A 27,805-nucleotide genomic window follows, 5' to 3' on the forward strand; every position below is an offset into this window, starting at 1 on the left:
AGCATTTATTGCATTAATGTGGTATTTACAGGTAATCACGCTGTAACAGCATGCGTTCTCAGAAATGGTAAGTTCACAAAGGTACATGTGTCACATGGGAACAACCGAAATTAAATGTTCAAATGTACCTACGTTCTGTATTTTAATTTTAAAAATCTGCCTGTTACCAACTGTTCGTGTGCCATATGTTTGTGACTATTACAGTGCCATCTATCACAAAGTGAAAAAAGTGGTCCAATTAAAACATTGATATTTCTTTACGTAATACACGAATATGTAATAAAAATGGGGGTTGCTATTTTAAAAAACGCTGTTGATATCCGTTTGACCTATGGCGGCGCCATCTAGCAAGTCAACCATAGCGCCATCTGGTTTCCCTCTTCAAGCTAAACAAGTTCCGTTCTTTGAAGTTTTTTCGTTTGACTCTTATTTCGTGAGATATTTGGCCCGGTCACGATCAATGGACCACCCTCTATACAACAGATGATTGAAGTATTGTGGAAGTGTTCCTTTGAGATGAAGGGTTTAGCACAGGACTGGAATTCATGACTGTCTGCATCAGACCAGACAGAGAGAAGAAGAAGGAGGACAAAGATGTGGTGCAGTGATACAAGACAGGAATGAGGAGACTCAAGAGGGAAAAGAGAGGGAAACGTAAACGGAAGACAACCAATCTTAACAGTGTGACAATGGAATTACGATAATTACGCTGCCCTGAATAGGATGTGTCTACGTACCTGACCTCGAGTACCTCGGGTAGATGGCACTGCAGTTGCCGTGTGTGATGGCACGGCACGGAGTCACTTGTGACGGGGAGGGGCGAGCGGCGGATGCGCGTCTAGTGTCGCCTATTTAAGCCCTCACTTCCCTCTCGGCGGACGCGGTGGGGCGCGAAGGACGAAACGAGCACCGGCAGCGGCAAGCAGTCCGGCCGCGGCCACAGCCACGGACAGCCATGAAGACGATACTGGTGAGTAGCCGCGGGCACGCTAGGGTGTCAGGAGTCGCCACTCAGCTCATCCATTGTTTCTGCCGCCCACCGGCGGTGTCAGCTTTCTCGGCGCAGCTCGCCTCTCAATACAGTTGACTCTCGCTAATTCGAACCTCGATAAATCGAACGTCTCGATAAATCGGAAAAGTTGCGTGGTCTCTTGAAAAAATCTCAACAGTAGGAATAAATCATATGCATTTTCGTACATGCGATATAAATCGAAGCAATAGTCATAATCTACCGTCCACGAACACTGTATAAGTCCAAGTTGGCCGCTATCTATCACCGGCTAATAAGAATCGTTTTCTTTTTTTTTTTTTTTCGTCGTTCGGTTCTTTGTGACACTTCTTTCAAAATGTTCAAATGTGTGTAAATTCCTAAGGGACCAAACTGCCGAGACTTACAAACTACTTAAACTAACTTTTGCTAAGAACAACACACGCCCATTAACTTTTGCTAAGAACAACACACACCCATGCCCGAGGGAGGACTCGAACATCCGGCGGGAGGGGCCGCGCAATCAATGACATGACGCCTCTAACCGTGCGGCCACCTCGCCTGGCGATACTTCTTTGGTTACGCAACTCGCCATTTTTTCATACGATATCTTACGAACCATGGATGAAGGCTATCAGACGGATGCCATATTCCTTGACTTTCGGAAAGCGTTTGACTCGGTGCCCCACTGCAGACTCCTAACTAAGGAACGAGCATATGGGATTGGTTCCCAAGTATGTGAGTGGCTCAAAGACTTCTTAAGTAATAGAACCCAGTACGTTGTCCTCGATGGTGAGTGTTCATCGGAGGTGTGGGTATCGTCTGGAGTGCCCCAGGGAAGTGTGGTAGGTCTACTGTTGTTTTCTATCTACATAAATGATCTTTTGGATAGGGTGGATAGCAATGTGCGGTTGTTTGCTGATGATGCTGTGGTGTACGAGAAGGTGTCGTCGTTGAGTGACTGTAGGAGGATAAAAGACGACTTGGACAGGATTTGTGATTGGTGTAAAGAATGGCAGCTAACTCTAAATGTAGATAAATGTAAATTAATGCAGATGAATAGGAAAAAGAATCCTGTAATGTTTGAATACTCCATTAGTAGTGTAGCGCTTGACACAGTCACGTGGATGAAATATTTGGGCGTAACATTGGAGAGCGATATGAAGTTGGACAAGCATGTAATGGCAGTTGTGGGGAAGGCGGATAGTCGTCTTCGGTTCATTGGTAGAATTTTGGGAAATGTGGTTCATCTGTAAAGGACACCACTTATAGAACGCTGGTGTGACCTATTCTTGAGTACTGCTCGAGCGTTTGGGATCCCTATCAGGTCGGATTGAGGGAGGACATAGAAGCAAATCAGAGGCGGGCTGCTAGATTTGTTACTGGTAGGTTTGATCATCACGCGAGTGTTACGGAAATGCTTCAGGAATTCGTGTGGGAGTCTCTAGAGGGAAGGATGCGCTCTTTTCGTGAATCGCTACTGAAGAAATTTAGAGAACCAGCATTTGAGGCTGACTGCAGTACAATTTTACTGCCGCCAACTTACATTTCGCGGAAAGACCACAACGATAAGAGAGATTAGGGCTCGTACAGAGGCATATAGGCAGTCTGTTTGGGAGTGGAACAGGGAGCGAAGATGCTAGTTGTGGTACGATGTACCCTCCGCTACGCACCGTATGGTGGATTTCGGAGTATGTATGTAGATGTAGATGTAAAAATGCACAATCTACGACTGTACGTACATAAAACAGTTGCAAAAATGTCTTCATCGAAACACACGTTCTTGACTCTCGCAGTAAAGAAAAAGGCTGTTGATGAACTGGAATGTGAGGTGAAAATGGAAAGGTGTTGCGAAAACTTTCATGATTTCGCCACCCGCGCTGCTAGCAGTGCTGAAGCAGAGATATCAAACTAATTAAAACGTATCATTGGAAGGGAGGAAACGGATCCGGCTCGATCGCTTTTACGATAAAGAGGTATAAGAGCTGATTCCATCTGTGACTGTAAAACAGCAAAGAGTTGTCATTGCAAAATCTGTGCATGTACAGTCATGGACAAGACGAGCAAGACCTCTCGCCTTTTCGTTATGCTGATCCGCACAGCTTTACAGTCTGCGACACAGCATAACAGGCAAGGCGACGAAGTGCTACCAACATACTGTGCACAGGCGTGAAATTGAAAAACTATCCGAAATTTGTCAGATTGTTTTAAATCATGTGCAACACTATATTAATGCTGATTAGTATGTTAAACACAGCACTTAAATATAAGATATAAATGAAAGAAGAAAAGCAATTTTAAGAAATTATCGCTCCCCCATTACGCTTTATTGCTACCTTTATTCTGTACCAGCGCCCTGTGGATGACAGTATGAAACTTGTAGAATTTCATACTTGTTACTGCCTACTTTTTCCACTTCTGTCAATTACTGAATTGACTTAAGTGTGGCAATGAATTATTTTTAACTGAATTTCGTTATGAATCGTCACGCGTTACTAAGTTTGCACTCTTTCATGTTATGTCAGCAACAGTTATCCAGTACGATTGGTCCGAACGTTGACAAAGGCCGTTTCGTGGCCGAATGCGCATGATGTTTTGGTAATCCGTAACGATCTGGGGTACTTTGTCTTACCTAAACAGTTATGTTATTTCGATAAGCTGAAATTAATTTTTATTAGTACAATTCATATTAATTAGCGTTTCTTCTTTCAGTTATGTCTTATATTTACATGTTGTTCAAAATGGCTCTGAGCACTATGGGACTTAACTTCTGAGGTCATCAGTCCCCTAGAACTTAGAACTATTTAACCCTAACTAAGCTATGGCCATCACACACATCCATGCCCGAGGCAGGATTCGAACCTGCGACCGTAGCGGTCGCGCGGTTCCGGACTGAAGCGCCTAGAACCGCTCAGCTTACGTGTTGTGTTTAACACAGTAATCAGCATTAATATAGTCTTACATATGATTGAAAACAGTCTGACAAAGTTCGGATAGTTCTTCAATTTCACTCCTGTGCTTAGTATGCTGGTACACTTCGTCGCCTGGCTTGTTATGCTGTGTAGCCGACTTTAAAGCTTTGCGGATCAACGTAACGAAAAGGCGAGGGGTCTCGCTCGTTTTGTCCACTACTGTACATCTTCGGAACGCAAGTAGAGGATGACGTATTTTCGGGTAAGGTCACAACAGAAAACGGGCTTGGATAAGAAAGCTGGAAGTTATTCAAGCAGAAATAGTTCACTGATTTCTTTGTAAAATAAAATTGACATTTTCTTCAGTATTTTCGCCAATTTTATGTCCCATTGCCTTTCAGTGTCAAAATACATTAAATTTCATTAAACAAAAAAAGGAAACTTTAACTTAAACGGTAGTTCCAGCCTTGTAAGAGAGTACGAATGATATTGAAACTACATTAACATTTTTAACTCTATTTCGCGAAAGGGTTCGCGTAGTTTGTCTTCTTGATTTATATTTGATCAGCCACACCTTTTTTTTTTTTTTTTTTTTTTCAAATCGAACTCTCGATGATTCAAACTTTTTCGGAGGTCACTTGAAATTCTACACAACTGTACGTACCCCTCTGAGGCCCCATCCCACATCATCGTACTGTTACAGTCATAGGTTTCATATTGTATCCCTTCTGCATGGCATTTCGTCAGTCATATACTACAGTGTTATTACAGTAAGGACGTATATAGCCGTCCACTGTGGCCGAGTGGTTCTAGGCGCTTCAGTCCGGAACAGCGCTGCTGCTACGGTCGCAGGTTCGAATCCTGCCTCGGGCATGGATGTGTGTGTTGTCCTTAGGTTAGTTAGGTTTAAGTAGTTCTAAGTTCTAGGGGACTGATGACCTCAGATGTTAAGTCCCATAGTGCTTAGAGCCATTTGAACCATTTTTTTTATGTATATATTTTCTGGAGTAGCATGTAAGACTTCCAAATCACCACACTCGTACCTTCTGAAAAGGTTTCGGTTGTGTGTTCTCCTCCGCCTGTTTAGTTTCTCCTTCTACTGATGTACAGCACCATTTCTGTGTCGCTACGTCATTTGAAACTGCCTCCCTACTGTTTTTTCTACTTAAAGTGTGTAAATAAACTTTCTATTCAAGACCAGCTTTTGCTAGCAGGCCTCCATTTTAAATTTTCTTTCTTTTGCACATTATTACCACTGTTCTTTAGTCTTAGTACGCTCCTTATACGATTACTCCGTTAGTACTTACTAAATTAAATTGTGTAATACCATCATCTCGACGTTATTATTGTTACATATTTTTCAAATACTCCTAGGTATTATTTTTTATACAAAGTCGTGCTGGAAAGAAAACCCAGAAAATTTTTTTTTATGTGAAACCTTTTAAAGTTTCCTAAATAAAAACTTTATTTACGTTCCACATCCTTATTATTCCTGTTTACACATTTACTTCTGAACATATTTACCCTGGCGACGAAGAAACTTTATTTACGTTCCACATCCCTATTTTTCCTATTTACACATTTACTTCTCAACATATTTACCCTGGTGACGAAGAAAGTTCTCTCAATGAGACGCCAGTTTGTTGAAACTATCACTGTAGAACGTTTGATTCCGTTGAGGGAGCCACAGAACCATCTCTGCTCGCAATGCTTTATCGCTGTCGAAGTGAAGTCCTCGGGGGTGTTCTTCAAGTTTGGTAAACAGGTTGCAGTTGCATGGGACCAAGTCGGGACTCTATGGAGGATGATCGATGACAGTGAACACAAAGCGTCGGATTGTTGCAGCGCTCGTGCGCGTTGTGACATTCTCATGCTGAAGGAGACGGTGCCCCATGCATGGACGAACTCTCCGAATTCGAAACTCAATTACTGCACTCTGTTTTGTACGCACCGACACAGTTACGTTACACGTCGCCGTATTACATGCTACAATTCGGAGCCCTCTAACCGAAAGTGCAGCTTGCTTCAGTGAAGCGAGAGGTCCAACCGACTCATACGTGTGACTTGTAACACCTCAACCGATATTGAGAACAAAATAAAAGATTAGGAGGCATTACTTTTCAGCATGCCCTCGTAACCTGCACAGACCTGTTAAATCTATGTTTAAAATGACAACGTCACATTTAATGTAATGGGTCAGTTGTATTCATGTCTTTTCAGCCACTTTTGCTGACGTTTCTTATACTCAAATACGTGTTCTAAGTGCCTCCTTTACCAATGTTACCTTTTGCTTGCTGTACAAGATATATTTAATAAACCAGATTTAGCCACTTACCTACGTATAATTATTTCAGTTAGGTACTTCAAATTTGCCTTTAATTCACACACAAGATTATATTCAGTATTGAATGTTCTTGGTGTTAGTTTTACGGGCCTTTTTCGCACCCTCAGTCCATTATACAGGCTGTTTCAAGAAGGACTTTACAACTTTGAAAATTCATATAAATTAATTTATAGTACCTTCAGAGGTGACTGTAGTCTCAATTTGTAGGAAAATACATAAAGTTTCGTCTCGAGTACTTCGCTAGTGCCGAATCGCACCGTAAGGAGCGCTAGCGATAGTTCCGTTACCGATAGCTGCCTTTACTGTCTATAAATTCCTAAGGGACCAAAGTGCTGAGGTCATCGGTCCCTAGACTTACACGCTAATTAAACTAGCTTATGCTAAGAACAACACAAACACACCCATGTCCGAGGAAGGACTCGAACATCCGGCGGGAGGGGCCGCGCAGTTAGTGACATGACGCCACTAACCGCACGGCGACACTTCTTTGCCTACGCAAAAAGGTGACTGCAATGTTCCATGAACTGTTGACTACAGCCGCCGCGGTTCCGCCATCATTTGTCGAAGGCGTTATCATCCCAGTTCACAAGCCATCACAGTGGAATCTTGTTGCCCTTTACTGCCCACTTACCTTACTCAATGCCGACTACAAGATATTTGCACGTTTTTGGCCACGCAATGCCGTCGGATCCTTCCGAGTATACTATCCAAGGAACAAAAGACGTCAGATGGACTCGTCAGTGCCAAGACAGCCACTGGTGAATGTCGAGGTGTCATTGTTATAGCATCTACGTTAGATCTCCATGCAGCTTTAGCGGCTGTCGATTTTGACAACGGTTTTATCGGATGCGACATGGTTACCTCTTTGCTGTCATGGAGCAGATGGGCTTCCAGGCCCCCATCATTGGCACCATGCGACGTCTCTATGACACCACACACTCCCTTCTCCAGGTTAATGGCTGTATCGCCGATCCGGTACAGATCTGCTTTTCCTTACGTCACGGATGCCCGTAATCAGTGCACCTCTACTTCTCGCCTTGGAGCCACTTACTGGGAGTCTCGTGACGTATTTGTCAGGACTCACCCTACAGCAATACACATTCCACTGTTGTGCCTATGCAGACGACCTGTTGCTGCTGGTACGGTCATGGGAAGAGACCACAAGTGTACTGGATCTGATATCTATGTACGGGATGTCATACAGAGTGCTCTGGGTGTTGGCAAATCTACTGTGGTGCCAACTGGTCAAAGACGCACTCCAGAAGAACTGACACGTCTATCCTTGCGTCCAGAGATTACTATACCTTGGCACTGTCTTTATCCATCAGTTGTCGCACCACAGCAGTCAACTTCTGGTGCGCCCTCAATGTCCCCAGGAGGACCGTTCGTCAACGACGCCTCTTTGCCTTGATGCTTTGCAGTGTGTGGGATATCTGAATGTGCACGTAGTTTTCAAGCTGGTGCATAATAGATCAGGTCCTCTCGAGGTCGCCAGCAATTGGTCGCAGTCCACTGGTCGCGTTGGGTACTTCCTGATGGCTGGAAATATTTTCAAGTTAAAATATGAAGCACTCACCCTCCCCGAGATAGACGCGAGACTTGGACTCACCAACGTCCAGTGTCATGTCGCGGCCTTCTATCTGCACAGCATGAACAAACAGTGGTCTGGTAAAGGGAATTAACTCACGTGACAACTCTTGGACATTTACACGTCAGCCTCCATCTCACCACCCTTGTTAGTAGAATATGCTGCACCTCTATTTGCGCATCTGTCTGTCGTTTTTGTGGACCTTAGCTATGTCCACGCTGGCGTCCCATATACGCATCCCCCATGTCCAAAAGATTTCTACATGCAGTTACTACGTGGTATACCTTGCAACGTTGAGATTAAGCATCTATTAAAGAGGTGGACGGCTGTGCGGCGCAACTTTCATCAGCCACGCCTCCCACCACAGTCTGAGCGACATGGTATCACGTCGTCTGTGGAAAATTCGTTTAAATGCGATTGGTTTAAAGCACAGTCCTTCATGCTCAACCTGTCATTTGCTGGATGATGACACCAGTCGCCTGACCTGCGCTAGTGTTCTTGAAGACTGGACACTGGGACGGCAAATGGTCGCCTGTTTCATTCACGCCCCTCCATCCATGGTCCTACCGTACGCTTTCATTCGCCTGGAGGACGTGTGTTCCCCTGCAGCCAAGACTCATGCGGTAGTCTGGGTCAGAGGATGGACAGTCACCTACCTTCATGGAGTCGGGGACAATTCGCGGCTTGGTCTTTGGACGGTCCCACAGAATGAGCATACAGTGATTGAACGACGTCCACACTACCGCGGCTATCTCGTCAGATACCTTCGTGGGGTATTGCGCTACCCCACGCTCATGTTATTTGAAGCCCCAAGCTGGCGCCTCACCTGACATTGTACTGTCCTTCTTTTCCATTCACGTCTCCCCTGCCTACCACTAGTGTGTCACATAATGAAATTTTATAGCTACAGTTAAGTATATCCTTTCCTGACTGTCCCTTCTCGTCGTTTTCTGGTTGGTAGGTGGTGCTGGGAACGCTGTGGCAAGGCCTTGTGAGGTCGACCACTGCCCAATCCATGCCCCTGCCCAGTCATTGGTCATGATGATGATGATGTTTGGTTTGTAGGGTGCTCAACTGTGCGGTTAGCAGCGCCTGCAGAAATTCCCAACCTTTGCTCGGTCCAATCTCGCCACTTACATGAATGATGATGAAATGATGAGGACAACACAAACACCCAGTCATCTCGAGGCAGGTGAAAATCCATGACCCCACTAGGAATAGAACCCGGGACCCCGTGCTCAGGAAGCGAGAACGCGACTGCGAGACCACGAGCTGCGAACCCTGCCATTGAGCCACAAGTGACCTCCATCTATTTATATCCCGTCATCCCAGCCTTCTATATCCTTAACAGGAACAGGCAGTATTCCCCAATGCATTTTCTGATGTTATGCTGATTTGGTGTGTTGTTTGCTTATAAACAAAGTTTGTATTACCTTCTCATTTTTCAAAAAAATAACTAAATAAATAAACAAAAAAGAGTAAAAAGTGGTCAGAGATAAAAAATGAGAGCAGGAGACCTGGGTTCGAATCATGGCCTAGGTAGAAATTTTTATTCGCCACTTTAGTTTGCATCTCATGCACGTCATGTTCTGTGGAGAGTAATGTAGTGACCTGTTCTTGTGCAGGTGCTCCTGAGTGCAGTGATCACAGCTGCAGTGGCCAGGCCTGGCTCGCTGGAGGCTGTCCAAGGAACCATTCCAGACGCTGCATCCTCAAAGGCGCCAACAGTGAAGACAAACAACAATGCCATCCAAGAGGCAAATGTTGATGGCAAGAACATAGTTCGAATCCTCAGAAGTCTCCACAACCCTGTACGAGGCACTTTCAAAACGTCCAGGCTCGCCAATCCCATGCCACCTGACAGTTTTCCCATCAGTGACAGTAGCAATGACTCCACCGGCACTCGGTTCGTTGACAATCCCCACATCGGTCTTCCTTTTGGAACCCTGTTGCCTCTACCTGATCCTCTAAGTCGGTATCAAGACTCACCAACTACTAACACTGCAGATGCTTCAACTACATTTAAAATACGAATAGACAGCCCTCATGTTGGCCTTCCTGCTGACAGTCCCATTTCTGATTCACCTGCCAGTGCCACTATTGTCAGCAGTCCTATAACTAATTTCCAGACTGATACCTCATCTGAAGGAGCCTTTGGCAGTTCCCTTTACAATATTCTTACTGAGGTTTCTTCGAAGGATGATGGTACTAACAAACTTTCGACTGGTAGTTCTCCTGCCAGCTTAACTGTCAACAGCGGTGCTGTCCATTCCAGCAGCCAGCCCAAAAGTCAGTCTGTTGACGTCAGTCCAGATCTCCCAGATGCTTCTACTCCCAACAGTTTCCCCACTCATAGTACCCTTGTTTTCTTCCCTGTCAGTATCCCCACTTCAAATGCTCCTAGCACTGCTGGTTTACCTTTGAAAAGCGGCTCTGCTAATTTTCCCACCAACAACGGCAATACTGATTTTCTTGTAAGTAATCCCTTCAGCGAATTCCTCGCCAAAACTGTCAGTCCCAAATTCTTCTCTAAAAACCCGTTTTCGACTTTACCCTCCACTAGCAGCCAAGTAAAATTTTTTCAGAGTCTCCCAGTCAACAGTGTCACAGGCAATCCTCAAAGCCATATTCCCATTAACACTGTCTCGTCTGGTTTCCTCAACAGTAGCCCCAAAACTTGTCCTCTGAAAAATATTGCTTTCCTTATGAACAACCCTCCTCACAGCGTTCCTGCAAACATTCCCACTTCCGTAGCTCCAGTAACTAGCCGCTCCAACAGTGTTCTAGTCAATAGTGCCAGTGTACTCCTGTATAGCGATACTGTGCCACTTGGAAATGTCGTCAACACGGCTCAAGGTCCTGTCCTCGTTGGCGGACCCTCGAATTTCGCCATTTTTCCACAACAGCCATCACTGGATGACATCAGTCAGGTATTGCACTAACCTCTCACCTACCATAGTCAAATTGTAATTGCTTTGTCTTCTGCAGAGAATACACACGTAATCTATTTTCGAAAATAGTCAAAGAAGTTAACTTGTGATCTTAATTAGTCAATCGATAACATACTTAACATTTCAAAGACGTCTTTCTCTCTTAGAAGTCGCTATATATGATGACATGCTATTATTGTACTTCATCATTACGCAATTTTCAAGTGCTTTAAATACTGATATCGTAGCTACCATATGATTTTACTTTGTTCAGCAGCATTTTAATTCTGTATGCATACGAGCGACCAAGAGTAGAGAAGTTATCTGCTTGGTTAGTTGTGTCGTTTGCTACTTCTTCAGAAAGCGTTCATTCCCTCACTTTAATTGCCAGTCGTTGTTCTGAGCTGCTGTATGAATTGATGGAATGTAACGTATTTACTTATATCTATGCAACAGGATTTTTTTAAAAATTGGAACATAATGTACCGGGTGACTCAGATACAAAAGAACAGATTTCAGTTGTTTGTTACAGACAAACTATAAAAGATAGAAAGATACTGCACATGTCCACGAATAGAGAAAGGTTCAAAGTTTTGTCATAGCTGCGCTGTTGGTTGCGTATAGTATAGTGTCTGAAACTTGGATCCTTCCTCTGTACAGTGACGTGCGCAGTGTGTTTGTATCTTTAATAGTCTGCCGGTAATAAACAACTGAAATCGGTTCTTTCTTTCTGAATTACCCCGTACTTTCGTTCCTATCAATAACAAATTGATTTATAAAGTGCAATGATGGGAAACGATTAAAAGTACCTGCACGTTACCACAGTTGTAGTTTATGGCCTGCTGTTGTTTCGTGCTTTACTTTCTCGTGTATTCCGTATACGTTTGTACATTCCTATCTGCTTAAGTATTGAAGACTGCCAAAACTGAAATTACACATAGAGAATGGTAAACGGGAATATCGTCTTTCAAACAATGTCTTCAGGCTACGGCCTCATTTCGCTACACTTAATTGCTTTCATATTTCTGAATTGGTTATTGTGAGCCAGCTCTTAGTTGTGTTTACAGCAATCGGGAATTTTCAGTCACGGTCCTTCAAGAAATTATCTTAATTGGAGACTACCGATGCAAACGAACACATAAAAGTAACGTAGAGGACAGTGGCTTCGTACATAAAGTAAGTAACGCACAGTGGTACAGACAAAGTCTTTCTGAGGATCAGCGATAAGTGAAGTGGAAAACCACGGATATGATTGGCTATAACAAAGGGTAGTTCCTTCTTAGGCGCTGAATTTTTTTAAGAAACTTATGATTCTTATTATCTGTCTCTTCAGTGTCCTTTTTTTTAGTAATGTCGGAGGTTCTGAAGTATATAGACTTTCAGACAGGGTCATTGACAGGTAATATCTTAGATTGTTCTTAATTCAAATTGTTTTTGCATTAAAGTGTTCCTCATTAGGTCGAGTTTCAGCCCCACTTTCCTTACTCTTCTAGAGTTCCTTCTTCTGTTTAGTTTGGTTTATGAAGATGTTGATGGTCTAAATAAATAAATAACATAAAATAAATAAGAAAAACATGGTTCAAATGGCTCTGAGCACTATGGGACTTACCATCTGAGGTCATCAGTCCCCTAGAACGTAGAAATACTTAAACCTACCTAACCTAAGGACATCACACACATCCATGCCCGTGGCAAGATTCGAACCTGCGACCGTAGCGGTCGCGCGGTTCCGGACTGAAGCGCCTAGAACCGCTCGGCCACTCCGGCCGGCAATAAATAAGAAGAAAATAAAAACTATGGTAGTAGGGGAGACAGAAGAAAATGGTAAAGTTAATATTAAACCACAAGCTGATGTTCTAGAGCAGGTTAAGAACTTCTGTTATATGGGGAACACAGTCACTGACGACAATAAATGTATGATAGATATAAAGATAAGAACAGCATTGGCAAAGCAAGCTTTTCGAAATAAAAGGCATTGACTAACAGACAAACATATAGGCCTAGAAAGTAGGAGAAAGTTTGCCAAAACTTTTGTCTGGAGTGTCTTAACATACGGATGTGAAGCGTGGACTCTGGGAAAGGCAGAGAAAAAGAGACTGGAAGCAATGGAAATGTGGATATGGATAAGAATGACGAAAACAAGCTGGGCAGATAGAAAAAGTAATGAACAGTTCTTAAGAGAAGTGAATGAGAACATAACGCTGCTAAATTATATAGGTAGAAGAAAAGCAAAAATTATAGGGCACACAATGAGACACAATCAGTTCCTAAAGAATGTATTTGAAGGAAAAGTTTTAGGGAAAAAACCAAGGGGCAGGCCAAGGGCAACTTATTTTAATAACATCGAAGAAAATATGGGGATAAAATCGTATAAAGAATTGAAGAGGATGAGAATGGAGAGAGGGACGTGGCTAAATCGACAAGGCATAGCCTTTAGTTTATGGTGATGATGATGATGATGATGATGATGATGATGGTGATGAGGTATTTGCTGTCATTTTCTTTGAGAACTGATACCGGATTTTCACGCAATTCCGTTGACGTACTTTGTTGACTAAACGGTACTTGCAGACCGAACTCTGAATCATCCAGGATGTCAGCTTGTACGATTGCCCAGTCACTGCCGTTGCGTGATATCAGATAATTACAGAGAGCTTGACATATGAGAGTAATGTTCTCTTTATACACTCCTGGAAATGGAAAAAAGAACACATTGACACCGGTGTGTCAGACCCACCATACTTGCTCCGGACACTGCGAGAGGGCTGTACAAGCAATGATCACACGCACGGCACAGCGGACACACCAGGAACCGCGGTGTTGGCCGTCGAATGGCGCTAGCTGCGCAGCATTTGTGCACCGCCGCCGTCAGTGTCAGCCAGTTTGCCGTGGCATACGGAGCTCCATCGCAGTCTGTAACACTGGTAGCATGCCGCGACAGCGTGGACGTGAACCGTATGTGTTGACGGACTTTGAGCGAGGGCGTATAGTGGGCATGCGGGAGGCCGGGTGGACGTACCGCCGACTTGCTCAACACGTGGGGCGTGAGGTCTCCACAGTACATCGATGTTGTCGCCAGTGGTCGGCGGAAGGTGCACGTGCCCGTCGACCTGGGACCGGACCGCAGCGACGCACGGATGCACGCCAAGACCGTAGGATCCTACGCAGTGCCGTAGGGGACCGCACCGCCACTTCCCAGCAAATTAGGGACACTGTTGCTCCTGGGGTATCGGCGAGGACCATTCGCAACCGTCTCCATGAAGCTGGGCTACGGTCCCGCACACCGTTAGGCCGTCTTCCGCTCACGCCCCAACATCGTGCAGCCCGCCTCCAGTGGTGTCGCGACAGGCGTGAATGGAGGGACGAATGGAGACGTGTCGTCTTCAGCGATGAGAGTCGCTTCTGCCTTGGTGCCAATGATGGTCGTATGCGTGTTTGGCGCCGTGCAGGTGAGCGCCACAATCAGGACTGCATACGACCGAGACACACAGGGCCAACACCCGGCATCATGGTGTGGGGAGCGATCTCCTACACTGGCCGTACACCACTGGTGATCGTCGAGGGGACACTGAATAGTGCACGGTACATCCAAACCGTCATCGAACCCATCGTTCTGCCATTCCTAGACCGGCAAGGGAACTTGCTGTTCCAACAGGATAATGCACGTCCGCATGTATCCCGTGCCACCCAACGTGCTCTAGAAGGTGTACGTCAACTACCCTGGCCAGCAAGATCTCCGGATCTGTCCCCCATTGAGCATGTTTGGGACTGGATGAAGCGTCGTCTCATGCGGTCTGCACGTCCAGCACGAACGCTGGTCCAACTGAGGCGCCAGGTGGAAATGGCATGGCAAGCCGTTCCACAGGACTACATCCAGCATCTCTACGATCGTCTCCATGGGAGAATAGCAGCCTGCATTGCTGCGAAAGGTGGATATACACTGTACTAGTGCCGACATTGTGCATGCTCTGTTGCCTGTGTCTATGTGCCTGTGGTTCTGTCAGTGTGATCATGTGATGTATCTGACCCCAGGAATGTGTCAATAAAGTTTCCCCTTCCTGGGACAATGAATTCACGGTGTTCTTATTTCAATTTCCAGGAGTGTAGTAGATTACTTCAGTTTCGTGTTTTAAAAACTAGTTCAAGCACTGGTTTTTCCCATTCTTTGTCGGTTTTGTCCACAACCTAGCTGAGATGTGAAGATTTCATAGGGCTCTCTTGTAACAATTATTAATTTACAGCCCGGTAACACGACATTATAATGGCAGTTCTTTCTTCGTCGTAAGGTAGTGTGTTACTGTCATCTTCAAATGTTTCTTCTCATCTGTCACCTCGGAGCCTTCGCAGAATGAGTCTGTGTCCCGTACTTGGCCATGGCCAAAGCCCATGCAGTCTTAGCACATTGCAGGGTGTGAGAGAAATATTAGTGGGAAAAATGGTTGACTGGGCAGCAGGTACATAGACACAGTTCCTTGGCTGTTGTGGATTCATAAACTCAGTGGTAACTGCAACGTATTCAGTCAGCAGAATACATACAGTCGAAGCAGGCAGTGCCCCTGAAGTGCTGACCCTGAATGGCGGTGCTTGGCCAGCTCAGCATGTGACACTGGGTGACAGCCACCACTGCAAGGACGCCAGACTGGAGTGGAGTGGTGTGGCGTCAGCACATCTGGAGCTACAGAAAAAGAAGCAACGATAAATACAGGGCCCGCAACGAACTTGTGACGTCACACTAGTCGCCTGGCCCGCCATACATCGCGATCGCTCGGCTCCACGCATAGCCCACTAAATTTCTTACCTTTGTATTGCGTCATCTAATGCTTGCATGTAATGCACAATTAAAAATTATTAAATTTTTCTGAAATAGTAACTCTCCCAGCCACAGAGGACCACTTGCACTCATAAGACCTCTAGTGTCACGTACTGTGGCACAAGCCACATTTCCCATATACCTCGTTGGCCGCATGCAGAAAACAGGAGCGCAGTTCCAAAAGTCAAGCAGGTAGACCGGCTACGCTGTTAGGCCTAAGTGTAGCGGCCATCCAGCAACTGACAGTGGGATAGATGCAAGAGGAACACCAGTGCAGGCTGCACACCAAAGACACCCTTTACAGGAATGGATTCTAGGCGGTAAGGATCGGCTTCTGGCATGAGGTAACCACGCTCGCTGTAGTTCCAGTCCAGAGGCTTTTGCTAAGCTGGCTCAGCTTTTCTCTGTCCCAAGCATCAGAATTACACAGACAGGACACTGGCCCATCTGGGCACGGATTGTGAAGTCCACTAGACAACAGTCCTTCTCCTTTCAGTAGATCCAGTCCATTGTATTGCAGACTGCTATTAACTCTGTTAATTACTTAAACATTGAATTCTATATTTTTACATTTATGTACTCTTTTCGTCCCAGCGGATCTTACACTAATCCAGTCCAGTTTCCCATGTCTGATGGCTAGTTTCCTCAATAAGTACTTGCTTTCTAGGGTGACCCACTCTTTCAATATTCGGTGGACAGGTAGCCTAAAAGGGTGGGAGGTTTTGTGCGATAGACAGGTATAAGCCGCACAAATCAGAATCAGAACCAAGATGATACTTGAAGTGGATGTGCTTGTTACTGTGATTTTATGCTTGTAGCTGCTGTGACACTGGTGTGGTGTATGTGTAGCAGCATTTCCTGCGCACTAACATGCCCCTCCAACTCTGCTACGGCTTGTCCAGAGGACTGTATAAGTCGGGATCCATGATATTCAGAAAGCTCAGGTTTTTAGCAGGAAGTAACTCCAAGCGTCTGTCTGGCAACTGCATTAGCTGATACGCCAGGTTCAGAATTTTAGTCTTGATACGGTTGCTGGCACCTGAAATTTGACCTCGAAATGTCACACGTACCTTTCATATACCGCTGCTTCCTGGCTTTAACCATTCTGCTCCATTAAGTGGCCCTTGCTCGTAAGTATGTTCCATGCCCATCCTTCTGCTTTTGTTCCTTCTAAAAATACTTTCATTTCACACGTCGCTATGGCTGTGTGGATCGCCTGGGACGGGCATACAGTGACTTGTACTTAGTGCCTGCGTTGCAGATCATCGGTAGACCAACCGAATTTCCAGTATCTCGAACAAGCCCTGTATTGAACTAAAATTTTGGTTCACAGAACTGGAGGTCGTTGTTACATAATTTGCCTGCTCTACTGTTAACCCCCGCAGCATTATGGTATTATTCAATATTCCCTGTTCCAGGTTGTCTAGCTGAGTCGTGTGCCATTACGTCAGGGTTCTGGTACCCTCCGTATTAACGTGTCGTTGAGTCCCATACATGTCATCAGCATCTAATGTGCTGAATAACAACTTCAACAATCTACCGCCAGCAACTATCTACCTCAGCTTGCTGTAATTGGTCCTGGAGGCATTCACAAGAGAGACGCTGCACCAGGTATTAATTGTGTACCTCTCTTGACATTCCATTCTTCCCGGATGTCAAGTATAATTCCGAGGAAACCTTCATCCAGGTTTCGCACATCGTTTCTTACTTCCCAAGCATTATACGTTAATCCCAATAGCCACTGGTGATTGGTCAACACAATGTCCTCCTGCCTGGATAAAAGCACCTCTCCCTTCGTAAGTCGTTTCTGCAAGATGTTCACACCCTCGCCTGCAGAGGTGCAGCACTGCCTTGTGAAGTTCCAAACTGGCTCACTATTTTCTCCCACCAAAGGTTTCATTATCTGCAAAAGCAATTACATTTTGCGTCATGCACTACTTTGTATAGCGATAGACCTTTACTCTCACGGACTATTGAATTGTATGGTACAACAACGAATTACAATAAAGCTTTCCAATCACTGTGGTGATTATTCGATTGGTAATTTAGCAATTTTCCTATCGTTCATCATACCTGGCTGGTATGGAGGGATTCCAGTGTAAGCAGCAGTCGATAACAGGTACTGCATGGGCGAAGTGGCCATTGTTTATACGGGCTCGTTCCAGTGTAACTATCAAATATGGCATGTATCTTCACGTAAGGAGTCAAGGCAGCAAGCGCAAGGGCCAGGCATGTGGTAACCACAGTCGCTATAGTGCTGGTGCGAACGCTTCTGCCATAGCGGCTCATCCAATTTGTGCCCCTTACATCAGAATCATGCTGGTAGCAAGCCGTCCCAACTGCCTACAAATTGTTAGGTCAGCCAGGAAAGTCATGGCGGAACACAGATCACATGAGGTATTGCTCTGCTGACTTGTTCCAAAAAGTCTGTTAGTGGAGCGAGATTATTTCTAGGAAAGTGTTGACGTAACACAGTTCACATGAGGTATTACTCTGCTGACTTGTTCCACAAAGTCTGTTGGTGGAGCGAGATAATTTCCATGAAAGTGTTGGCGTAATACAGATCACATGAGGTATTGCCCCGCGCCCGGGTTCCCGGGGTCGATTCCCGGCGGGGTCAGGGATTTTCCCTGCCTCGTGATGACTGGGTGTTGTGTGCTGTCCTTAGGTTAGTTAGGTTTAAGTAGTTTTAAGTTCTAGGGGACTGATGACCATAGATGTTCAGTCCCATAGTGCTCAGAGCCATTTGATCCATTTGAGCCAGGAATTGCTCTGCTGACTTGTTCCAAAAAGTTTGTTGATGGAGCGAGACAATTTCCAGATAACATGAGTAACGTAGAGGTAAATATCCTCGGAGTAGTGAAGCAACTTAAATCACTTAATAAAAGCAAGTCTTCTGGCCCAGACTGTATACCAATTACGTTCCTTTCGGAGTATGCTGATGCATTAGCTCTATACTTATCATATACAACCAATCGCTGGACGAAAGATCCGTACCCAAAGACTGGAAAGTGGGGCACGTCACACCAATATTCAATAAAGGTAGTAGGAGTAATCCACTACATTACATGACCATATCGTTAACGTCGATATGCAGCAGGATTTTAGAACATATATTCTGTTCGAACGTAATGAATTACCTCGAAGAAAATGGTCTATAGACACACAGTCAACATGGGTTTAGAAAACATCGTTCCCGTGAAACACAACGAGCTCTTTATTCACATGAAGTGCTGAGTGCTACTGACAAGGGATTGCAGATCGATTCCGTATTTCTGGATATCCGGAAGGCTTTTGACACTGTACCACACAAGCGGCTCGTAGTGAAATTGCGTGCTTATGGAATTTCGTCTCAGTTATGCGACTGGATCTGTGATTTCCTGTCAGACAAATCACAGTTCGTAGTAATTGACGGAAAGTCACTGAGTAAAACAGAAGTCATTTCAGGCGTTCCCCAAGGTAGTGTTATAGGACCTTTGCTGTTCCTTATGTATATAAACGATTTAGGAGACAATCTGAGCAGCCGTCTTCCGTTGTTTGCAGACGACGCTTTCGTTTATCGACTAATAAAGTCATCATATGATCAAAACAAACTGAAAACGATTTAGAAGAAATACCAAAATGGTGCGTACAGTGGCAGTTGACCTTAAATAACGAAAAGTGTGAGGTCATCCACATGAGTGCTAAAAATAACGCGTTAAACTTCGGTTACACGATAAATCAGTCTAATCTAAAAGCTGCAAATTCAACTAAATACCTAGCAATTACAATTACGAACAATTTAAATTGGAAGGACCACATAGAAATTGTTATATGGAAGGCTAACCAAAGACTGCATTTCCTTGGCAGGACACTTAGAAAATGTAACAGACCTACTAAGGAGACTGCCTACATTACGCTTGTCCGTCCTCTTTCAGAATACTGTTGCGCGGTGTGGGATCCTTACCAGATAGGACTGACGGAGTACATGGAAAAAGTTCAAAGAAAGGCTGCATGTTTTGTATTATCGCGAAATATGGGAGAGAGTGTCACAAAAATGATACAGTATTTGGGGTGAACATCATTAAAAGAAAGGCGCTTTTCGTTGCGACGGAATCTTCTCAGGAAATTCCAGTCACCAACTTTCTCCTCTGAATGCGAAAATATTTTGTTGACACCAATTTACATAGGGAGGAACGATCACAAAGATAAAATAAGGGAAATCAGAGCTCGTACGGAAAGATATAGGTGTTCGTTCTTTCCACTCGCTGTACGAGATTGGAATAATAGAGAATTGTGAAGGTGGTTCGATGAACCCTTTGCCAGGCACTTAAATGTGATTTTCAGAATATCCATGTAGATGTAGATGTAGACGTGGGTGAAAATGGCGCAACACAGAACACATAAGCTATTGCTCTGCTGACTTGTTCTAAAAAGTCTGTTGGTGGAGCGAGATAGTTTCCATGAATTCTGCAACATCATGCAGTGAAATGGTTGCGAACCTTACTCTGGCCATAAAGACAGGGGTAAGGCATTCGCTTCTTCTATATCACTAACCAGTGCCCTGTACCAATTGCACTGTTTTCAAAAGGCCCAGATCCGACGACTGGATTGCAAAACGAGCACTCCAAACTGTCACTACACCGTCTACAACTGATTTATAGCATCTCTTTGGTAAACAAAGTTTAATAAGTCTGTAGTTAAAAGGGATGACACACACAGAAATAAAGGAATTTTTTTGTGTAAGATATCTTGCCAACACCCCTCACTGTTATAAAACGCCAATTTCAACTAAGCTGATATCTCCGTCTTTTAATTAGAGATCTTTATCCACCTAAATAATTCTTGTTTAGTCAGTGACCCACATTCTTGCAAATACTGGTGATGGACTATCTGACCATTGAGAAGCCTACACTCATGGCTTCCTATATGCAAAGCCGGCCGCTGTGGCCGAGAGGTTCTAGGCTCTTCAGTCCGGAACCGCGCTGCTGCTACAGTCGCGGGCTCGAATTCTGCCTCGGGCATGGATGTGTGTGATGTCCTTAGGTTAATTAGGTTTAAGTAGTTCTAAGTCTAGGGGACTGATGACCTCAGATGTTAATTCCCACAGTGCATGGAGACATTTGAACCTATTCGCAATTTCTTTTATAATCTCGTCTCCGACCCCAGGAACCTTTCCTAGGAAATACTAACCCTGAATGTCTTTCTGGTATATAACCCTCAGGTGTTCCAGGCAAAACGGAGAAAGACAAATACTTGTTACCTAGGCAATGAAACCCGAGATCACCTGACAGTAATCTCGAGTGATGGTCTCGCGCTTCTCAAACGACGACGGCATAGTACTTGTGTTGCGTTTTCCAACGCCGTACTCTGTAGAGAAACGTGCACCGTCTTGAACTTCCTAGCGGAGATTAAATCTTCAAGTTGTACCAGATCATTGTTCGCGAAAGACAGGAAGGCGGGTTGAGTTACTGGTCTGGCACACAGTTTTAAAGTACCCAAGATACTTCTTAGATCGTCGGGGCAACAACATATTAGGCATTTCCTAGTCCTGTTTCCATTCCGTTGTCTTAAACAATTTCGAATACGACTTATTGGGACATACTGTTTCTAATAACACTTCATTGTCTACTTTACATGGTCGATGTATGATATGTGACACAATACGATGCTATCACTGCAGATTATTAGAATGAATAGTTGTCTGTCCAGTATGTTGCGTTTTCTCTGTTCTCTTCCCGAGCGTTGTCATCGAGATGTTGTTTGAGTACTAAAGTCACCAACTAGTTGACTTGCGATTAGCGTTAGTGACTATTCCGAGGCCCCTGGCTCATTTCCGGCCGTGCCGGGAATCCTCTCCGCTCGGGACTGCGTGTGTGTGGTGTTTTCATCATCAAGTTGCCGAAGCGGGGTGAAATAAAAAAAGGGTGCACCAGGCGGTCGAAGTCCCTGGAAAAGGACTCCCGGCGGAAAACGACATACGCACTTTTTTTATGTACTGCACTACCAAAAAACCCCAAACCGATTGGGTAAGACGTTACGAATCGTTTTTAGTTGCACTGATCTGTAATAGTATCAGCCACGGAAGTAGCAAGTTCTCTGTTGTGTCTACTCAGCACACGATAGTTGACTATTAATGATTTGCAACTGTTTTCACAAAGAAAATTATTTGTTAGTCTCGTGCTCACTATGCAGTCCTTTCTGGTTCCAAGGCCCTGAAGATAATGTAGCCATTATCCAATCACGGCTCATTGTCGGACTCGCTGTGCTTGCGCTGTTGCCGTCGTGTGCTCACTTGATATAATGTTCGCTGGTGACAGCGCCGCTCTCTCCGTGTCACACTTGTCGACCATTAAATAATTATTTCAACCACTCTGCTTTCAGACCCACCCGTATAGTCGTGCGTGATAAAGTGCTGCTTCTGGGAGGGCAGTTGCGCCGGCGACAGGAGAGCATGCGGATGGCCTTTAAACTAATGTTTAAAAATCTGTAGTTAATAAAACCGACTCTGTAAGAGAGTTGTGTCTGTCTCTATGTTGGAACACGCTGATATCCAAAACTACTATAGCCTACAAATTTTCGTTGAGCTTTCCTAGGTTACTTGAGCTTAACTTGGGGAATCCTATACGTTTTCGTCATCAAAATCGTCATGTCTGTCTGTTTGTTTGAACACATTAATCTCAAAAATTACTAGACGAACTTGAGCGTATCTTGGGGCAACATACTGCCTTGATTTCATTCGACTCACGGAAAAAAGTTTTATCTTGTTAAAGTGCTAGGCAAGGTCCTAGTGGTGGTAGTTTGCCATTGCCTTCCTCCGACCGTAATGCGGATGAATAATGACGTCGGAAGTTCACTGAGGCTTTTTGCGGAATATGCTGTGGTATATCGAGAAGTAGTAACAACGGAAAATTGTACTGAAATGCGGGAGGATCTACAGCGAATTGGCGCATGGTGCACGGAATGGCAATTGAATCTCAATGTAGACAAGTGTAATGTGCTGCGAATACATAGAAAGAAAGATCCCTTATTATTTAGCTACAATATAGTAGGTCAGCAACTGGAAGCAGTTAATTCCATAAATTATATGGGAGTATGCATTAGGAGTGATTTAAAAAGGAATGATCATATAAAGTTGATCGTCGGTAAAGCAGATGCCAGACTGAGATTCATTGGAAGAATCCTAAGGAAATGCAATCCGAAAAAAAAGGAAGTAGGTTACAGTACGCTTGTTCGCCCACTGCTTGGATATTGCTCAACAGTGTGGGATCCGTACCAGATAGGGTTGATAGAAGAGGTAGAGAGCAGCAGGATCATTTAGTAATCGCGAAAGCGTTACAGAGATGATAGATAAACTCCAGAGGAAGACTCGGCAGGAGAGACGATCACTAGCCCAGTACGGGCTTTTGTTGAGGTTTCGCGAACGTACCTTCACCGAGGAGTCGAGCAGTGTATTGCTCCCTCCTACGTATATCTCGCGAAGAGACCATGAGGATAAAATCAGAGATATTAGAGCCCACACAGAGGCATACCGACAATCCTTCCTTCCACGAACAATACGAGACTGGAATAGAAGGGAGAACCGATAGAGGTACTCACGGTACCCTCTGCCACACACCGTCTGGTGGCTTGCGGAGTATGGACGTAGATGTAGATGTAGATGTAGATGACGTGATGATAATGAGGTCCCATACACCGAGGAGCGTAGGGGACGATGCGGGAGACTCGCACCGCCGTACTAGGCAAGGTCCTAGTGGAGGTGGTTTGACATTGCCTTCCTCCGACCGTAATGGGGATGAATGATGGTGATGAAGACGACACAACAACACCCAGTCATTCCCCGCCGGGAATCGAACCCGGGACCCCGTGCTCGCGAAGCGAGAACGCTACTTCAAGACCAAGAGCTGTGGACTAAAGTGCCATAGGGAAACACATTTACTATGTGGAAAAGCTGTTTGCTCTTTGACGTTGTGAAACTTCCCCTTTGTATGTAAAGAATGACAGTGCTGGAAAAAACCTTACGTTATTTGATACAGAAACAGCTGAGTAAAGCTCAAGTACTCAGACAGTCTTCTCTTTACTAATTCTGATCATCACTAAACTGACACACAATATTTTAGCGCAACGCAATCTGACTTTTCAATAATCCCTACACTGGAATGGCCCTGATTAATAACCTATACCTTTCATGAATCACTTACCTAACAAAAATCATCGTTACTCGAACTACGCCAAAACTGGTAGCTCAATAAAAATAAAAGATTCTAACTACTGAAGTTACTAACTACTCATAGGCATAGTTAGCAGGAAAGATTTTGATAGAGAACAAACAATGTTCAAAAGTCATTATATATATATTTTCATCCAGTCTTACAAATTTCCTTTTCCTGACGGACACACGTCAAGATCGTCCACTCATAGTAACCTCTCAAAACTCTGGCATCTCTCTCCCCACATCCACCACTGCTGGCGGCTCACCTCCAACTGCCCGACGCTACGCACTGTTTACATCCAGTATTTAGCTTCCAGTAGGTACTGGGAGATGAAGAAGCTTGCAGAGGATAGTGTAGCATGGAGAGCTGCATCAAACCAGTCTGTGGACTGAAGACCACAACAACAACAACGAGTCCAACCAGCCACAGACTGCACACAGCACAGTTAGTGATTTTCATACACAGTACTACGTGGCATTACCAACATAAAAACCTAAACAGCCTACTTATAGTTGGAACAGTATTACATTTGTGAAAATGCTTTTTCTGATTGATATGTTCTAGGTAATACGATTGTGTGTAATTGATACGATGTTTATGCACGGCCCAGTGATACTGAGCCTGAATAACCACAGTTTTCAGTGTGGACCTGCACGAAGAGAGTCAGTGAGGTTCGGGAAAGTTCGGGCAGGGATGTGGAGCGACGCCGATTATGGTGCCCTGGCCAGCTGTGGTATGTTTCTCGGTTGTGGATCCACGGCACGAACAGCCCGATCGAGGTGGTTCCACAGATTCACGATTGTGTTTAAATCCAGGGAGTCTGATAGGTAGGGGAGTACGATAAACTCACTGTGGTGCTCTTCAAAGCACGCACGTATATTGCGAACAGCGTGACACGTTGCGTTATCCTGCTCGTAGATGCCATCGCACTGAGAAAAAAAAATCAGAATGTAGAGGTGGACATGGTACCCAAGTGTAAATGCTTACGTGTGTCAAATGGTTCAAATGGCTCTGAGCACTATGGGACTTAACTTCTAAGGTCATCAGTCCCCTAGAACTTAGAACTACTGAAACCTAACTAACCTAAGGGCATCACACACATCCATGCCCGAGGCAGGATTCGAACCTGCGACCGTAGCGGTCGCGCGGTTCCAGACTGTAGCGCCTAGAACCGCTCGGTCACTCTGTCCGGCGCTTACATGTATCGATTCATTGTACCTTCCAGAACGACGAGACCACGAAAACATTCCCAAGACCATAAAGCTCCCTCCTCCAACGTGGACCATACCGCCGCTTGCTGCAGGCCAACACTCCAACGGCCTTCTGTACGATGGAGCAGAAATAGTGATTAATCTGGAAAAGCCGCCTGTGACCGCTCAGTTGACGTCCAATAGAGGTATTGTCGTGCAAATCGCAGCCTTCATCTCCGAACAGCAGTGAGCATGTGTTCATGACTGAGGCGCCTAGTGTGGAGGCCGATAAACGGCAACATTCGCCGAACTGTCGTTGAGGAGACACTGTTGCTAACCTCTTAGTCCATCTGGGTTGTCAGTTGCTCAATAGTTGGACGTCTATTCGCACGTACACATCTGCACACGTCGTCATTCACCCCTGTCGCCGTCGGCGCCATGTTTGTATTTCCCAGTTTTGCCGTGCACGGTACATTGTAACCACGGCGGCACGCGAATGGCTTACAAACCTAACCGTTGCGGAAACGCTTTCACCTTTTGCCCGAAAACCAAAGATCATGTCCTTTTCGACTTCAGGTAAAGCGCTCTGTTTCCGCATTACGACGACGACTGCGCTGTTTTCCGAGCCCCCGACAGGCTTTGTATACTCTTCTTGTTAGTGAATGTAATTCCATCCTCTGGTGGAATTTGGGACTACGGCTGTTCAATGTTCAATAAAAACAATACCAATCGCCATTATATAGCTTTATTTCTAGGCAGCCAGTTTATACGCTACACTACGTCATCTTCAGGCCAAAACCGCTGCAATCTAGTAACCTTCGTGTTACAAATATAGCAGTGACTGGTCTCGTAGGTTTGGAATGTATGGAGTGACAATTGCTGACTCTTGTCCAACGAGCACGTATGCCCCTAATAGCTATTACGAGACCAGTTAAAGGCACTGCTACATTTATAACACAAAGGTTACTGGCTTGGAGCAGTTTTGGCCTGAAGAAGACGTAGTGTAGCGTCGAAACTGGTTGTCTAGAAATAAACCCATATAACGGTAACTGGTGTTATTTTTATTGAACCTTCTTGTTAGTGTTGCCCACTTCCGTTTGTAAGGGGTTATTGCATGTTGACGTCCAAGAAAGTCCGTGGTGCCGCGCGGGATTAGCCGACCGGTCTCAGGCGCTGCAGTCATACACTGTGCGGCTGGTCCCGGCGGAGGTTCGAGTCCTCCCTCGGGCATGGGTGTATGTGTTTGCCCTTAGGATAATTTAGGTTAAGTAGTGTGTAAGCTTAGGGACTGATGACCTTAGCAGTTAAGTCCCATAAGATTTCACACATACACAAAGTCGGTGGTCAGATTAATATTACTGGACTGTGTGCAATCCTAAAATATTTAGTCCGCACTTCCATGCCAAAGTTACTCGTATTGAATGTGGAAGTAACTCATTCAGTGTAACGCTTTCTATGAAATTTGCTATAGAGATAGCTTGAACCATGAGGAAGGGCACAGGTTACATGTTAAAGAAAAAGAAAGAGAGGAATGGTGTTCATGCAGTTGCATCTTGCATTGGGGCAGTGGGGTAGCAGGGGGATGGGTGGTGTTCATGACTAGCCATACTTACCGGAACAGGCAGACTCATGAGGGCAGCTGACGTTATTGCAAGTACACCAGCTTTCTTACTCACCATCACTCATCATAAACTAGTGATATCAAAGCGCCGTCGTCAGTAACAGCTGGTCTAGTAGTAAGACTTGAAACACAGTAATGAGACGGTACATTATAATCACTGCCAATGGCGAGACTGGATGCTGCCTGGTGGCTGTGCAGGCATGTGACATAGTAAGGAAAGTATAAAGGCGAAACAGCACTACACTGACTAACTTTCAGTGCTTGTCCAGGGGTAACTTTTGTGTATTTGGATATAATGGACCCATAATCTCCGGCGGCTGTTTACAAGGTGATTGCATTTCGTTTGCGTTTTTGCTTGAATTACTTTGTGTCTGCACTGTACTGCAAATAATCAACTACAGCAAATGCTGACTGTATGAACTGTGTATCAGTTCTCGGACTAACCTTGTTCCATCCACTCACAATACTTGCTGTGCACAAAAATAATGTCCACTTTATTCTTCTCCATCAAGATTACATTGACTTCTGCTCGGTTATGTCACCGTTTGCTTTTTCATCTGTATTAGCTATTCGTTAACAGTGGTACATAGCAGAATGGTTCGGTTCACTGATAAAGAATTGGTCAATTTGCACGTCATAATAGAGTGCATTGAGTGCAACAGAAGACTTGTCGAAGGACGCTGCGCTAGCTTTTCCCAGAAGGGTAGAACAAATTAACATCTGACTGAGGTTTGTTGTGTTTTACATTTATGTTGCAAGTTTCGTTGATTGCGTATTATAGGATTTTTCACTATTTTGAACGTATTTTCACATAAACAAAGGTAGTTTGTTAACAAACAGGTAATTCCTTACACCAAATAAGGTTTTCCGTGAACAACATCTGAAAGTTTGTCAGTGGAGTTTTGGTTCACACTGCACAACGTACTGTCGATACGAGCAGCGTATGAGGAAATCCAGTGGTATAAGCGACTTTCAAAAAGTGCTGATTTTTATGGTGGGACACCTGAAAGCGAGAATCTCAGAAACGGTCGAGCTATCAAATGCTAGTGTTGTGAGCCTCTACGGAAAGTCGTATTAGAGTTGTGGTATCAAGAGTAGGCGAATAGGTCCAAGGTCCATCACAGAACGTGGAGTTCAGTGGCTTTCCCACTCTGAAAACGTGGTGTAGCTGCCGATCTCTGTCAGATCTGAACACAGAATATAATGGTGGTTCAGGTGTAAGAGTTGGCA

General features: G+C 44.7%; 1 protein-coding gene across 1 annotated transcript in view; it reads left to right on the top strand.

The window, feature by feature from the left end:
* The first annotated feature begins 876 nt into the window (after nt 1-876).
* Nucleotides 877-27,805, top strand: part of LOC126473697 (probable serine/threonine-protein kinase nek3) — a 28,488-nt gene continuing 1,559 nt past the window's right edge. The window contains exons 1-2 of the mRNA XM_050100936.1: nt 877-970; nt 9,458-10,762. Of these exons, the coding sequence (XP_049956893.1) occupies nt 956-970; nt 9,458-10,762 (1,320 nt within the window). The 5' untranslated portion in view covers nt 877-955. The remainder of the gene's footprint in view (nt 971-9,457; nt 10,763-27,805) is intronic.

This window comes from Schistocerca serialis, chromosome 4 (assembly GCF_023864345.2).
Source record: "Schistocerca serialis cubense isolate TAMUIC-IGC-003099 chromosome 4, iqSchSeri2.2, whole genome shotgun sequence".
Classification (NCBI taxonomy): domain Eukaryota; kingdom Metazoa; phylum Arthropoda; class Insecta; order Orthoptera; family Acrididae; genus Schistocerca; species Schistocerca serialis.